Source organism: Dermacentor variabilis, chromosome 5 (genome assembly GCF_050947875.1).
Source record: "Dermacentor variabilis isolate Ectoservices chromosome 5, ASM5094787v1, whole genome shotgun sequence".
Classification (NCBI taxonomy): domain Eukaryota; kingdom Metazoa; phylum Arthropoda; class Arachnida; order Ixodida; family Ixodidae; genus Dermacentor; species Dermacentor variabilis.
The window spans coordinates 51,962,643-51,977,753 of NC_134572.1; the positions used below are offsets into that span (position 1 = coordinate 51,962,643).

General features: G+C 46.0%; 1 protein-coding gene across 2 annotated transcripts in view; it reads left to right on the top strand.

Moving 5' to 3' along the window:
- The window catches only part of LOC142582597 (thrombospondin type-1 domain-containing protein 7B-like), a 290,129-nt gene extending 275,430 nt beyond the window's left edge, over positions 1-14,699 (top strand). Inside the window, exons 27-29 of one of the 2 annotated variants that reach the window (XM_075692478.1) lie at positions 4,779-4,869; positions 8,833-8,869; positions 12,480-12,568. In XM_075692478.1, coding sequence (XP_075548593.1) covers positions 4,779-4,869; positions 8,833-8,851 — 110 coding nt within the window. In that variant the 3' untranslated portion in view covers positions 8,852-8,869; positions 12,480-12,568. Of the gene's footprint in view, positions 1-4,778; positions 4,870-8,832; positions 8,870-12,479 lie in introns of both variants that reach the window. The other variant, XM_075692477.1, reaches the window with a different exon arrangement.
- Positions 14,700-15,111: the final 412 nt, after the last annotated feature.

Here is a 15,111-nt window from a genome sequence, read left to right on the forward strand (position 1 = left end):
TCTTTACTGGAGCCACAGGTATCCGTGGGCTCGCTGCCGCTGACTTCATGAAAAGCTGAAACGTCTCTGCGCTGTTGACCATAGTTTGCTCCTGTCCGTGCTAGAAGCCTTGTATTGATAACCGAGCCCCCTAAATTTCTGAACGGCAGAAAGTTCAGCAAAATAAGAACAAGGTAAGAACAAAATGGGCAAAACGATAACAAGGCTCCTCTTTTTACTTTGTTCCCGTATTGCTCATTGTCTTGAATTTCCATCTCCCGCCTTCTCCATGTTTTGTCTGAACGTGAGAAACACACTCGTTCTCTACAATTTTGGAATGCCTGGGTGGCCATAGAAGTCTAGCCACAGTTGTCCGTTCTGTCCTTGAAACCTTCGAAAAAGGCTGCCTTTTTGTTCACTCACACGAGGAAAGGAAAGCACAGATGGCTCGGAGGACTTCTAGGGCACTACATCCCAATAACACGGGCTCTTGTTATAGAACGCGGCGTGCCTCAGCCTCCTAAGCAGTGCACCGAATTAGCGACTCCAGCGAGTAAGCGATCAAGTTTGATTACGCGCGACTTCGCTTGGGTGTAGCGTGCAGGACGGGGCGCACGGTTACTATCTAGCACGGTGGCGTTCCCGCTTTCCCTTCCTTCCCGTCTGACGTAGAGTGGGCCGTGCCCGTTGAAACCGTGGGCTCGCTGCCGCCGTTTATCCTGTCACGAAAGCGGACGAGAGATACGCGTGGTAGCGTTTATTCGTTACGCTATATCTACGTGGCACGTGCGAGCTGCCATGCGCTCCTCTCAGATGTCTCCCCGGGGAGGCATTCGGCTTGAGGAAGGGGGGGGGGGGGTGTCGTAGGGGGCGGGGTAAGAGGTTGGGGGCCGCTGCGACTCGTACTTGCCGGTACGGCCCCTCTGTATCCTTTGCTCGGCCGCGAGGATCACACACCGAGGAACGCCACGAGCAACTCGCGGGAGGCAGAAAGAAACGTGTGGCGAAAACCAGCATGCAGAAAAAGCGAAACAGACAAACGCATATAAGCTACACCACAGAAGGCGCGACTGTGACGTACGGAGGTTGGCGCCTGGTGCGAAGGCATATGGGCGGCGGCGGCAGCCTCACGGCCAAATGCCAACGCGGCTAAGCCCGTGCCTTCGTTGTTCACGGCCACAGCCGAAGAATGTGGAGATTTATCAGGCCCGGGCGCGCGAGAATGTTGGCCACGCATACATTCTGCCGGTTCGCGCGCTGTATACCCCGTATACTCATTCGCCGCGTCACACCCTTCTTCTAGCACGCCGTTGCGCCCTGATAAATGGCGCGCTCCTTTTATCCCTTATGGCGGGAGACGGGCATGCCCTCCTGTCTCCCGCCTTTTCCATCGAGAGACGCAAGAATTGTTTCTTCGTTGCTGTACTCTGCTTCCCGTTGTTATAGGAATGAACATTCTCATGCCTTTTGCTTTAACGTAAATGTTTGTGTTGTTTTTGCCGTCGTTGTGGCGGATGCAGCACTGTACTCCCCCCAGGGCAAAGTCCCTCTCCCTGGAACCGCATGTACAGTAATAATATTCGGAAAAAGAATAATCCTTTTCTTGGCCTGCGTGTGTACCTGGTGGTAGTTGATGAAGTCGAAATTGGCAGCTGAGGCAAGCGCTTTGCGAATTTAAGGCATTCATTTAATGCAAGTGGTAAAGTTACGCTAATTACCTGTACCTATTAGAGCCACGGTTGTTATATTGGATATGGTTAGTTGTGACCAGTGTCTTCTAACTTTGTGAAACAAAACCATCTCAATACTTCGAAATTCATCAAAAAAGAAAAAGTGAACACTGGCAGCGCAAATATAGCTAAGCACATGGCGTATCTCTGCCTAACGTTGAAAGCTCCGTATTCACTCTTTTTCCTGTCATTGTGCTAGCTTGGTAGCCGGAATTCCTGCGCTAATTAAATGTCAATGAATAGTTGGTTGGTTGGTTAGTTGGGGTTTAATGGCACAAAGGTAACTAAGGCCATGCTGCGCCAGTCACAAGACAAAAGGAAACGCAAGGTTAGAGCAGGCAAACCTACATGGCATTATAGTTCGTGTAAATAACCAGTTGTCTCTAAAAAGTGGAACAGGTTAGTAAATGGCACTAGCGGGTCATCTGCCAGTAATAGGGCAGGGCGTAAAGGTATGTTTAAATTATATAGGTTGTGTAAAAGCTTCCGTCGCTGGGTTTCAAACTGTGGACATTTTATAAGGATATGTATTACTGTAAGAGGTTGATTGCATTTTTTCGCAAGTCGGCGGGTTTTCTTTTCGGAGGAGAAAGTTGTGGTTTAAATGTGTGTGTCCAATACGAAATCCAATGTCGATGAATAAGCATTTCATTCCTTGGCATTGCGTCTTTCTGAAGGCCTAATTTCGGCAAAAGCCAGGCTCGTGGCTAAAAAGGAAAAAAATAAGAGAAAATAGTGGGACTCTCACGGACTGCCACACGCGAAATGAAATGATCATGTGCAAATCGCAGTAAGCCGTCTAAATTACTTTTGCAGGCCGGAAAGGGGCAGTTTTCTTCCTTCCCTGGCGCACTGCGGGAACATCTCGCTCAGGAAAAGTAATCCTCTTGTCTACCTTACGAAATCTAGTCACATTTACCGAAGCTACGCTTTCCTATTTTACGGAATACTGGGGAGAATTGGTCCATGTACTTATATATAGCATGTCGAACACAGCCTGCATGATGGCTTTGCCGTTATGGGCTAGCGCTCCTGAGAACGAACTTTCAGGGTCCACTGCCGATCCTTAACAATACTGACATTTGGGCGAGCTGGTTCAGCTTCATCGGAGTACAGCGGAGCACAGACACGGACAAGAGCTAAGAAAGTGACGGGACAAGCGCTGAGCTCACGACTCGGGAGTTTATTGAAATGCGATCACCGAACATAACGACAGTATTTGCATTCGAGGCGAAATGCAAGAGCAGTCGTCTGTCGGGTAATACGCCTTTGTTAAGGTAACCCCGCGCTAATGGCAGCAATCAGCGGTCCTCGTCCGTGTGGCTTTTCCTTACACTACAGGTGTGCATCTGAGGAATAATAACCTGCGCAGTCTTAACCGTGCCACTGAACCACCAAATTTACATTCTGCGCCCGTCATACAAAGCTGCGAGAATTTTATTCTGATTTGCCAGCTCCCAAACAGGCGTTTGTGAGGAACAATTTTGCTTAGATTTAGTACGAGTGTTTGTTTGCATGTTGGGAAGAGAGGGAAAAAAAACATTTCTTTTAATTTCTGATGAAGCCGGTTTTCGCTTACTCAAGCTTCTTTAAGAATGTTGTGTGGGAGTTCGCTGACAACGTAAATAATCTGAAGAAAAGGAAAATGGGCGGATTTTGAATGAGAGACTCTGTAGATTCTAATGAGAGCATTGAAGACGTCGAGTACTAGAAAATGCAGTTTTATCATTCGATACTATATAGTTTGCTGTGTGAGAGGTTTAGCACATGCAACAGAAACATTTTGTTGTTGTTGTTTCCTTCAGCCTAGCACGCAGGGAATAAACCGGCAATCATAACTGCCCCAGATGGGTCTGGGGCCGCAAAGCTGGCAACTTCTCATTTGCACCGTCTATATTTCTTTCGCACTTACTTTCTTGTTTCTTCTTGTCTTCTCGCTAAAATTTACATAATGCCTCAGCTTCCATTGTCTGAACGAAGGCTTATTGCATTCGTAAGTTCTCAGGAAAGTTAGCATACTTTAGACAACGACGAGAGGAAATGCAAATTGACGCTTGCGTGCAACCGTTGTTACGATTACGAAGTAAGCAAGCTCATCGATGTTGGTGCTTGAGAAATTTATTCAGAAAATTCTGGAACAAAAAGTGAATGCAACTGATTTGCATAGTTGTAATGAACGTTTATAATCAAGATTTAGCCGTGCAGGAACGCAGCTGCGGCGTATTTACCTGTTTGTTCGTTTATTTCTTCGCTTGCTCTCTTGCTCGTTTTTTTTTTTTTTTTGAAGGACTATATCCTTATCAAGTTCCCCCACATGGTAAAAGCGTTCGAGACTTTAATTACACTAATCAGCGGCCACTACGCTTCTCCGTGTCTTCATTTCCCTCTTCTTCTCCATCTTTGTCGTCTTCGTTACGTGTTCATCTGGGAAGGACTACATCCTTTTCAAGACAAAATCAAACCTAAACTCGTAAAATACAATAACATCTAGAACATAATATTAATAAATACCATATCTATTCGTTATTATTCTTCACATATGTTGTTTGCATGTTCTTTGTTTGCTTGCTTGCTGCCTCTTTCGTTTATTCCCTTAAAGGAATAAGTTGTTTTCAGGAGGGAATCAAAACCTGAAGTTATAAACGTGGCGTTGAAATATTCAGTGAATTCCTGCATGAAACATCTGAGTTATACTTCTCAAAATTTGCGTTTTAAAAGATAGGGCGCGCCAAGCGTGCAGTGAGCCCACACGCCGAAAGAACAGTGGCGCAATGCGTATAATCTGTCCAATAAAGTTTCTCAGACAGCACCGAGACAGGCGCCCCTTTGCTGCAAAGACCTCCCTTTCTTTCGTCGAGAGATACTGTGAGAACTTCGCAAAAATAATGATAATGATAATAATAATAAAGCAACAGCAATCTGGCAGGAATCGTGTTGAATGTGGCAGCCGTGAAAGCCACAGAGAACAACGAATTAAGAAAATACCCCTTTCGTAGAAGTACAATGTCAAACTGCACAGCAGACGTGCGTCACATATTCATTCTCGTGTCGCCTGCCCTCCCGTTTCAGACGACAACGAATACAGCTTCTGGATGTACGCCATGATCTCAGTGGGTTCTGCTTTCGTGATATTCGTCGCTGTCACCGTCTACCTGATGTGGTAAGTCTTTCTACAACACGCTTTTTGTATTTGTAGTTTTCTCTTCATTCTTTTTTTTCTCGCACTTATTATTTTCCGTCAGCTGTCAAGCACAGCAGCTTTATGCACTTCTTGGATGCTTAGAGCCCTATATTGCCTAATCTGCTTGTCACCCGTCCAGTTTTTTTGATAGTTTCTTCGGTGTTCAGCGCCCTCTCTTATTGTGATAGTAATTATATGGACCTTTCAGACGCATTTCTATACCGTCACCGTGATGTACCGCATAAAGTCCAAGGGCGATAGCATCGTCGCCGCGCGCAGTATGCATGAGTGAAAGCGTGCGAGGATGCGCCGGCGATGGTGGCTCAATCTTGCGCGCGCAAGGGAGGAAAGCGGGGAGGAAGCGCGCCGTCTTCCGTCTCGCGCAACGCACAAGGGGAGAGGAGGGAAGGGGCGTTCTACTCTGGAGGCTGCTGCATATGGCGTGGCTGCGGGGGCTATCTTGAAAGCGAGTGTGCAAGGTCATCGAGTGAGATGTGTTCGTGTTTGCATGAGCGCGCGTGACGCCATGTTTGTTGAATTAGTTCATAAGTGAATGTTTATAAGTTTATACGGCCGATAAAGCTGCTATCCTTACTTAGTGTAACTGTCGACTAATTTGCTATCGCAACCGATGCTTCGCCGTTCGGGCGAAACTGCGATCTTTTTTTTAAAGTTAGGTCCTTCTATCTGGTCGATCATTGCCCGTTTGGGTCAATAATTTCGTTAAGCGAGCTCGCACGCTCTATTCCCGCTGGGAGGAAATACGAGGCCCTACTGACAACCTGTGGCCGTAGGACAGAGGCTGCGATATGGAATACTTATCAGTTCCTGATCGGACCGCTGATCAGGGTGTGTACGCCTTCCACGTAGACACCATTCGATCTTTCTCCTCGGCGATATGATCAGATATTTATTAATATTCTTTTTTTCACTTTTCTATCTAGTTATCTACTTGTTTGTTCAAAACATAGTCCAAAATTTGCTCCAATCAAGTCCTATAAAAAGATAAAGGGCCGCATTTGTCTGAATATATTGTGCAGAATTGCACACTGTTGTTAGCATGATGTACATATAGAAACGCTCAATTCAGACGACGAGCAAATAAATAAAAAGGCGCATCAAGATAGCAGGAAATAGCCCACTCCAACAAACACATATATTCACACTAACCCCGCTTCCCCCTACAGGCGCACACAGCTTTCTTTTCCTGCTTCATTAAGGCAAAATATATATTGAAGCTGCACTGCCAAGGCGTGTCGTATTTCCTTAATGCTCAAATTTGTCACTTCGCTTTTTTTTGCCAATGATGCAATAACGAAGTATTAGCATGGCCTCACATTCCAGTGCTCGAGATTCCAGTTCTTTTCAGACACGAGCGAGCATTGCAAGTGACTGACATAGGATCACATGTGGTGTTCTTTTATTTGTGCGCCTCCCCCCTCCCCGCCCGCCTTCTTACACACACAGTGACTTCGGAATCACTAGTGTATATTCAAGCCTATAGCGAGCGCAGGAAGCAGTTTTTCGTAGAACATGTGCTGTCATTTCTCGTCAGCAAACTCGCCGCTCATGTTGAGACACACGTGTGCAGCTTCTCACCGCACTGGCCATGCGTCCATGTGACGTGAGCGCGCGTGCGCTCCTCGCAACGCGCAAGGCCATGTACAGAGTTGGCTGGACGTAGCGAGATAAAGAAAACATGCAACGCATCTGTTATATAACAGACGCGTTGCATGTTTTCTATAGCTCGCTACGTTCAATATGTCGCGCCATCTTTGAGGCCACTACCGGACGGAAGCAGCAGCATATTTTAGTTGCACGTCCAAACTTCCGCAGCGCCTCCTGGCCAGTGCTCGATCCCTTGCTGATTCAAGCTTCGTGGAAAAACACAAAAGGCGCCACCAAATTGAGTATACCACCATCAATGTACCTTTCACAGTACAAGTCGGTTAAAACACACGCGGCACGCGCCAGAAAGCCCGCCGCGAAAACAGGCGAGCGGCAACTTTTTTTTTTTTTTTTTTTGCCGCGAAGCAAGCGGGTATCGGAGCTATTTTAGGGGCATGCCGCTCGCTGACGACTGGGGCCACCAATCAGAAGCTGCGGATTCGTTAACGTGGGCAAGCACCAGGAGGTACTACCACCTTCTATCGGCATCGCTGATCCCAGCCGCACTGATTGAAACTGAGAGCGAGTCGTTCGCGTGAGTGCCGTGGAGACGAGAGCGTCCACAAGTGTGACCATGCCAATGCTGGCGCTTTTTGCCACTTGCAGGCATTACCGCGCGCATTTGGACGTGCCTTTATAGCAACAGTCGTGCAGAATGGCGCCTATATCCGCAAGCATTGAAGACTATACCAATACTGTGAGCTCTCAGCGCAGTAATGGAGCTATCGCTCTTTCTTTTGTTTTGTTTTCAGTTGAAGATAATGAGCTGACGCACTTCGATGCTTAAAGCGATTTCTTCTGGGTTTCATGGCATCAGTACGCTGCCACTGGCTAACGGTTTTCGGTTCGTTTTGCTGTACATGTCGCCTTTACAGCCTGCCCTCTCTAACACGCCGGACTGGGTGTATTTAGCGCTAACAGCTAGCGTTTAATGAAAGCGTAGGGAGCTGACGGCCCTGCCTCAATGTCAGTCGGTGCGGTAATTTCGCTCTCAAATTATTTGCCTCAATATATCGCTCTCGCCTTCGTCGTCGTCTTTTTCCAAGGCTAGTTCCACTGCCACTCACTCATCATGCTAGCGTTTCCGTACTGCCCCTTCCTCTGCGAAGGCGCTGACGGCCCTGGCCCGCTGTCAGTCGGTGCAGTGATTTTGGTCTCAAATTCTTTGCCTCAATATATCGCGAAATGAAAACACGAATGTATATAACCAATACATGTGTGTGCGTACCTTTCGTCGCGATGACCACCGATCATGACAATGAGGGCATTCGTACCTTTGTTCAAAATTCTGCGTCACCTCTTAGTCGCGTGCTACACAGCTTCGCGGGTCATCCGCCTTCACAGAGTGGAATGGCTCATAGTTTCTTGCGCTGCGTCGCAATTTACTTTCTGGACCTTTTCGTTTACTTAGAAACTTTGCGCGTGCATGCGATATTTGTAATGCTTGACTTCCTTTGCAACGCTTCTGCTTTTCCTGCCGCGAGTTAAAACATTTTGATTGCCTTATACCTTTCTATCTTGCCTAACCTGTACCTTTCATCAGACCTTCCTAAGGTGCAAAAGTTTATAACACACATTATATATATATATATATATATATATATATATATATATATATATATATATATATATATATATATATTATAATTTCTTCAGATGGAGCGTGTTAGGGGCTTTTTTTTCATTAGTGTGAATGAGACGCTACTCTAAGTTTGCCCTGTAACTTGCATACACTTGCGAAACACGTTTGTTAACACGCAATAACAAGAAAAGGCGGATATTTGGAAGCGGTTATAACGCTAATAATATTGCGCGAGAAACGATAAATATCTCTAGAGTAATTTGGCGAAACGTGGGTAATTTTCATTCAATTGCTGCCAATAGATGTCGTGAAAGAAGGAGCAACACGTGGATGTGCTGTAACATATATACAGGGTTATACGGAGCGCCTTTTCGTCAAATAAAACAAAACAAGCGTATAAAGATCGCTTCGTTGTTATCGTAAAAATTTCTAAAGTTCAATTTCATCGCAGGAAGCCACCAACCGACAAATTTTCTTGTTCCGTATTTGTGATTCTTTTTTAATGAGTGAGAACTTTAGCTCTGAATTCTGGAAAAATAAGTCAGTAGTCCCTTTCTAGCAAATGTGCTGCTATATACTGACGCCACAGGAATAAAAAATGAGCTTTCACTAACAACTGGTCTTTTCTTTCTTCCTCTCTCTCTTTCCTCTCTCTCTTTCCTCTTTCCCTGCACGCTATCATGTGACCTCAGCATTCCAGAGCGTGATTAGAGAAGATATGGAGGAGATGTAAGTGGTCGATCAATGCGTCTGTGATCTTTAACTCTTATCGTCCAAAGAATCCGCTTAATTTTCTATATTCAATTGGCTATTGCGCGCATTTTTTATATGGTTCTGCTATCTCAATTGCGTGAACTATGAACTATACTATGAACGTTCCCAAACAAATAAAAGAAGAAAGATAACCCATCACGCTCGTATTGTCTTGTAGAATAGGCACTATGGCGGTACAACTAGACTGCTTATTTAGAACACAAGCGCTACAAGAATCAAATAAACCGGCAATACCTCACAGCACTCTGTGTTAGTTGCTAGTACCAGGAGTAAGTAAATTAAGAATATAAACGAGTGAGCCTTAATTATTTTTTCGCTGCATATAGACCGTCCCGAATACTATGTGCTTCCAAAAGTGCAAGGAAAAGAAACGCCGTTACTTGATAAAGCTCTTCGTATTGGGATAAACGAATGCCTTCAGATTCACGGGGCAGTGACAGCGAAATAAAAAATAAGTTTCAGTGAAGCAGGTAAAAGAAGCGTTGCAATTTATTGCGATATCAATTATATAGACACTCCAGACGCACTCCTGCCGTCGCCGTCGCCGTGAGGTTCCGTATAAAGTCCAAGGGCGATAAAATTGTCGCCGCGCAACGTGTGCTGTATGTGCGTGTGAAAGCTTGCGAGGGTGAGCCGGCGAACGCGGTTCAATCTCACGTGCGCGAGCGATGAGCGCGGGCTGGAAGCGCGCCCTCTCCTGTCGCGCACAAGGCTGGGGGTGGGGGGAGAGGCAGGCGAGGGAGGAAGGGCGTTCTTCTCCGGCGTCTGCTATAGGGGGCCGTGATGTCCTTCTGACCCACCACACCGTACAGAGTGGAGATAACCGCGACGTCTACTACAGTGTTGGGCACGCGATTGGCAGACGCCGTAGTTGACGCATTTGGCGGACGCCGCAGGGACGCGATGCCTAGAGTTAACTGCATATGGCTCCCTGTGGGAGCCATATACAGTAACTCTAGCGTTGCCGGTGTTCGTGTGTTTTTAAAGCGATCTGCGACGTGACCAAAAGGCGTGTCCGCGCGGACACCATCTTCAAAGCGATCTGCGATGTTTGCAGAGTGCACGTAGTGCCGGTCGCTTTGTATGCGCTGTGCTTTAGACGTTTCGTTCGCGTTTAAGTGAGAGATACACGAAGGTAAACTCGATCGCTGCTGCAGCCGCGATTCCTAGCTCCAGTATTTTGTAAGCGAGTTCCGCGCTCATCGAGCGAGATGTGTTCATGTTTACCTGTGCGCGCGTGACACCGTGCTTGCCATTTTAGTTAACATACGTTGGCGGGCTAGTCCGTTTGAATCTATGATAGAATGTGTAAGCGCGACTAAACAAGGATGTAGAAAGAACCAGACACACAAGAACAGCGCTGTCTATGTGTGTCTATGTCTTCCTACGTTCTCGTTCATTCACGCTTACATATACTGTCATTGTTAATTTAGTTAGTAAGCGAATGCTTACAAGTTTATACGGCCACTAAAACTACTATCCTTACTTCGCAGAGCTATCCACCAATTTGCTATCGCAATCTGTGCTTCGCCTTTCGGGCGAAACTACTAGTTTTCTTTTGTCAGCATTTCATCTCCTGAAAGCATAATTAAGTGTTAATAATCATAATGTATACTCTGTTCGAGCAACCTTAGGGATGGAACATTCCTTATGTGCCAGCGTCGGGACTTTTCTTTTTCTTGCGTCATTGCCTTATATGATCTACGTAACAGTATTCCCTCGCCAAGTACAGAATATCACACGATTGATTGTATACCTTTAGTTGCGGCGCAGTTTAATCAACATTTCCAATAAAGTTCAAATTATCAATGCCCATGCGAAATGCAAGGTTGACGGTGCCCCACGGCTTATTTGCGAGAAGCGTGAGAGCTACAAAAACAAAAAACAAGGTCATTCTTGAGCAAAGGATCATGCGCTTGCCTCCAGAAGGGAAAATTTAGCGGAGAATTTAGAGCTGGGCATAGAGGGGTTGAAGGAGTTCATTGCTTTTTTTGTAACAAAAGAAAAGGAGTATGATACCTTTCCTTTCTTTCTTTTTCTTTCTTGTAGAGTCTTGCGTATGATAAGTATATTACGTAAGTGCTCAGCGCATACTCTACATTATGCACAAGTTGTAAGTTAACTATGCCTGCGCTACTATTGGAGTTTGCTGTCTGCTGCGCGCTCACGTCATCTGTCTTGTGAGCGCAACTCTTTCGAAAGTTCTTGGAAAAGGTCGGCGACGCGTAAAATGCAGTGATGCCTTCAGCTCCCCTGCTTATAGTTCTGGAGTGATTACGTGAAGTGCCGAGACGAAAAAAAAATGTAAAAGGAAAGAAGGCCATTTATCGCTGTTCGCTAAGCGATTCGGTAAGCTAGAGGTGACTGCCCAGCCCGGGCGTAAAAACTATGAGCGGATTTTTCGCCCTCCATTCAGAGCTTCGCACGCACGAAGAATCTTTTTGTACGTTCTTAACCCTCTCTGGTTGCGCCCATCTGGTTATACTTATTTCATCTACGGCCAATTTGTTCTACCTTGCTCACAAACATGAGTCTTAAATAAAACGCGTTCTCACGCGCTGACACACGTGCGCACTCTTATGATGTATGCCAAGTACGTGAAGGGAGAGAAGGTAAAGAAACTGCGCTCATATTTTTAATATTACAAATTATACTTGCCTTTTCTTCCGTCCAAGTTCAGCACGGCTAAAACGCAAAGCTTTCGAGCAATAAACGAATTTTTATCTGTTCACGCTACACTTTAAGCCATAGAATAACAAGAAATTGCACGAATCTTGCTCACTTAAGCAAGAAATGACGTTTCGGTCTAGTGAAAATTCAGTGGAAGGCGTTATCATTACGTGCTTTGAATTTTAATAATAATAATATTTGGGGTTTTACGTGCCAAAACCACTTTCTGATTATGAGGCACGCCGTAGTGGAGGACTCCGGAAATTTCGACCACCTGGGGTTCTTTAACGTGCACCTAAATCTAAGCACACGGGTGTTTTCGCTCCCATCGAAATGCGGCCGCCGTGGCCGGGATTCGATCCCGCGACTTCATGCTCAGCAGCCCAACACCATAGCCACTGAGCAACCACGGCGGGTTGCTTTGAATTTTGCTCCTCATATATATGAACTCGGATCATATCGGCTCGGATTATATAAAGTTGGGCGTTTACTATACATTGTTGTAGGAAAAGCCAAGCGCAAACGCTTAATATGTTACCGCGTAAGCCTAATTGAGAAAAGCTCGCACTTGTTACCGTCATGTCTTTTCTTTCTTTTTTTTTGTAGCCACGACAACGCGCACAGTATTACCGTCATGAAAAAAAAAAACGTGATTGTATGCTTAAAAGTTCGCTTCCGGCTATGCACTCTTCATGTCTAGATTGCTTAACCCACCCATTACTGTCAAGCATGGTGTATGCGTCGTCTGTAGCAGACGCTTTTCCATCGCGGGCACTATAAGTGGGCCGTCCTTTTTCATTCTTTGGCTGGCTTGCGTGTTATTATTACTAGGCAACACAAATGCTGAAGGGTTCTTCGTGTGATACAATATTTTCTTTTTTTTGCTCCCTCGCAGCCATTCCTCTATGCGCCAGCGGCTGAAGATGAGCTATTCGTTCAGCTCACGACACCGGTCCAACTCTTCGGCCGCCAGCACCGGCATGGTGGCAAGGAGCAATGCCTGTTGCGCCTACGAACCGGCGCCCACATCTTCGTCTTGCACGGCGGTGTCCACCACTCAGCTGTACTGACAAAGCGCCAAGGGCAGCGCACCCCGCTGCTCAGCGCGTGTCGCCAGCCGCACCGCCGAGGCTGCAGCGAAGGCCCTGGGAAACACGTAGCCGATCTCAGAGGCGCGATGTATCCTCATAGGGGTACCATGTCCGGAAGGCCCTATATGGCTGAATACGTCGCTGATACGGGAAGACTGCCAGAAAAAGCCCGGTTCGTGTTCTTTCGCCGCGCTACGCTGTTGTAAGCGTTCCAGAGGGCGCAACCTTGTGGTGACCCAAATTGGCAGCCCAGCCCCTGCGCGACTGTCCCAGACCCGCGACGTTTCCTACAAGCTTCTAACACGCTTCTGTCGACACGCAAGACTGTCAACTTCGCCAACGTGGTGAAAAGTGCTACGCTCGTCAGAACTATCCGCTGTGCACGCCTTCTTACGGACAATTAAGGACGAATGCTGCACACCGAAAAGGTGTCAACGCTACCCTAAAGACCAGAACTGGCGAATGAGCAAGTGGTGTGGAAGTGCTGCTCCCGCAGTTCGCGCAGTTCGTGGTGACTTCAATGCATCGACGCACAATTACGGCCTCTGCGAGAGGCAGTGGGACGTTTGTGGTACTAGCGAGCCCGATGACTGGTATAACCATACCACCTCCAAGAAGAAACCTTTGCGTGGGTGGTGGTTATAATTGGCGCGATTTCTATAAGCAGGAACCCCGGTACGTGTGCTGTATTTAGCGAGCTTTGGCCCGGATTCGTACTCTTGTGATTGCCCTGTGACTGCGCGGTGTCTCACGTGTAATCATGTCGCGTTAGCGAGAAGGGGCACAAAGGTTGTTAAATGCTTGTACCCTTTTTCTGATGCACCGCACGAAAGGCTGGCAACACGCTGTTGAGCCATTGCATTTCTTTGTGCGTGCTTCATAAGGTTAAGAGACTTCAACTTCATGTTGCCTCGTCTTTACCCCAAGAGCACCTGAGAACTTCAACACAATCTGGGCTATTAGCACAGCACAGCAGATTACGGTAGCAGAAATCACTTCGGAAAACTAATTGATAACGAGATTGCATCTCAAAATTATAAAATATGGCAAATAACCACTCTGTCTCACAGACTTTGTCGCTCTTTAGCAAGACTAAGGTCACATTACACTCGCTAATGTTATTTTGTAATGATCAATACGTTACATTGTCGAACAGTTGAGCAAGCAGGATGAACTTTTGGAAGCATATTCACTCAAAGGTGAAGTCAGATTTTATCACGTGAACAATTTTGGTCAGTGTTAAGTCAGATCAAATGCCCTTCACCTGCACTTTAACATGTTTTCATACCTTCATATTCTTATATCTATATAGCACAAGCACAGCCTTGTGCATGCATACCACGCGCCACGGCCCCCGATCAGTTCGTCTGATACAGTGCAGGTCTAAACCATGGGCAGATTTCACAGTAGGACATGGGTACTGCAAGAGCGGTACATCTATGCTTGTTACTCCTGAAGACTGCGTATTCATGTTATAGCTACCTTTCTTTGTATTTGGGTGGTATGCACAGCGATTATTCAAAGCGATGCTTAGTAAGAAAACAAAATTTAGCTATTTTAGGCATTATCCAAATGTCAGTAGAATTTCTTTCAAACCTTGCAGACAGACTGCTCTTCACATTAAAATTCTGCTCAAAAAACGTATGCCGCGAATCTCCTGCATCAATTGCCAAAGACAGACAACGGCGGATCTCCAAACTGTCGTTTTTCTACACTAAAAGCTCTTTCATCTATTTTTGGCCTCTAGCCTCATCATCCGCGAAAGTGTCGAAGAAGAGTGTATCGTGCCATGGACACCTTAGCGTGTCTGTTTAGTTAATCATCTAGATAGAACCTCGCTAACCAACCATTGTTGTTGTCACATACGTGTACATTCCACAGAGACAATTTTTGCGTCGCTGCATGAATGCTGCATGCGTTCAGCGCGTCTATCAATTTGCGGACACTGCTGTCGAAGCCGACTTTATCTCTCTCGTTGTGATAAAGAAGATTTTTTTTCAATAAAATGTACCTTACCTGACTTATCTCTGACAAAGTGGATTTTTTGTTCTCTTCGTATGGGATATCATGCTTCTGAAAAGCATCTTCGAAGTGATTTGAACAGCCATCTGCTCCAGAAGTTATATTAATTTCGTTTTTACTCTGTACGTGCTTAACAGAGCAAATTTCTGTTCTTCAGACACCCAATATACGCCTGCGTTATTCAGAAGCCGGCTTCAAGAACAGCTGCTCCTTAAAGCTAAGATTAAGTTTAACCAAAGCTGCTACTTTTGTATATTCTGATTAGATTATCTAAAACGGAAGTTCTAAAACAAGTAACATCGCACAATCAGCCTTTTGACATTGGCTGAACAAAATGACACGTCCACGGCAACCTCGAAGCCGTTTGAATAAGAAATATTCAGTGCTTCTGCTTTGGTTCGTGGCGGACGTATG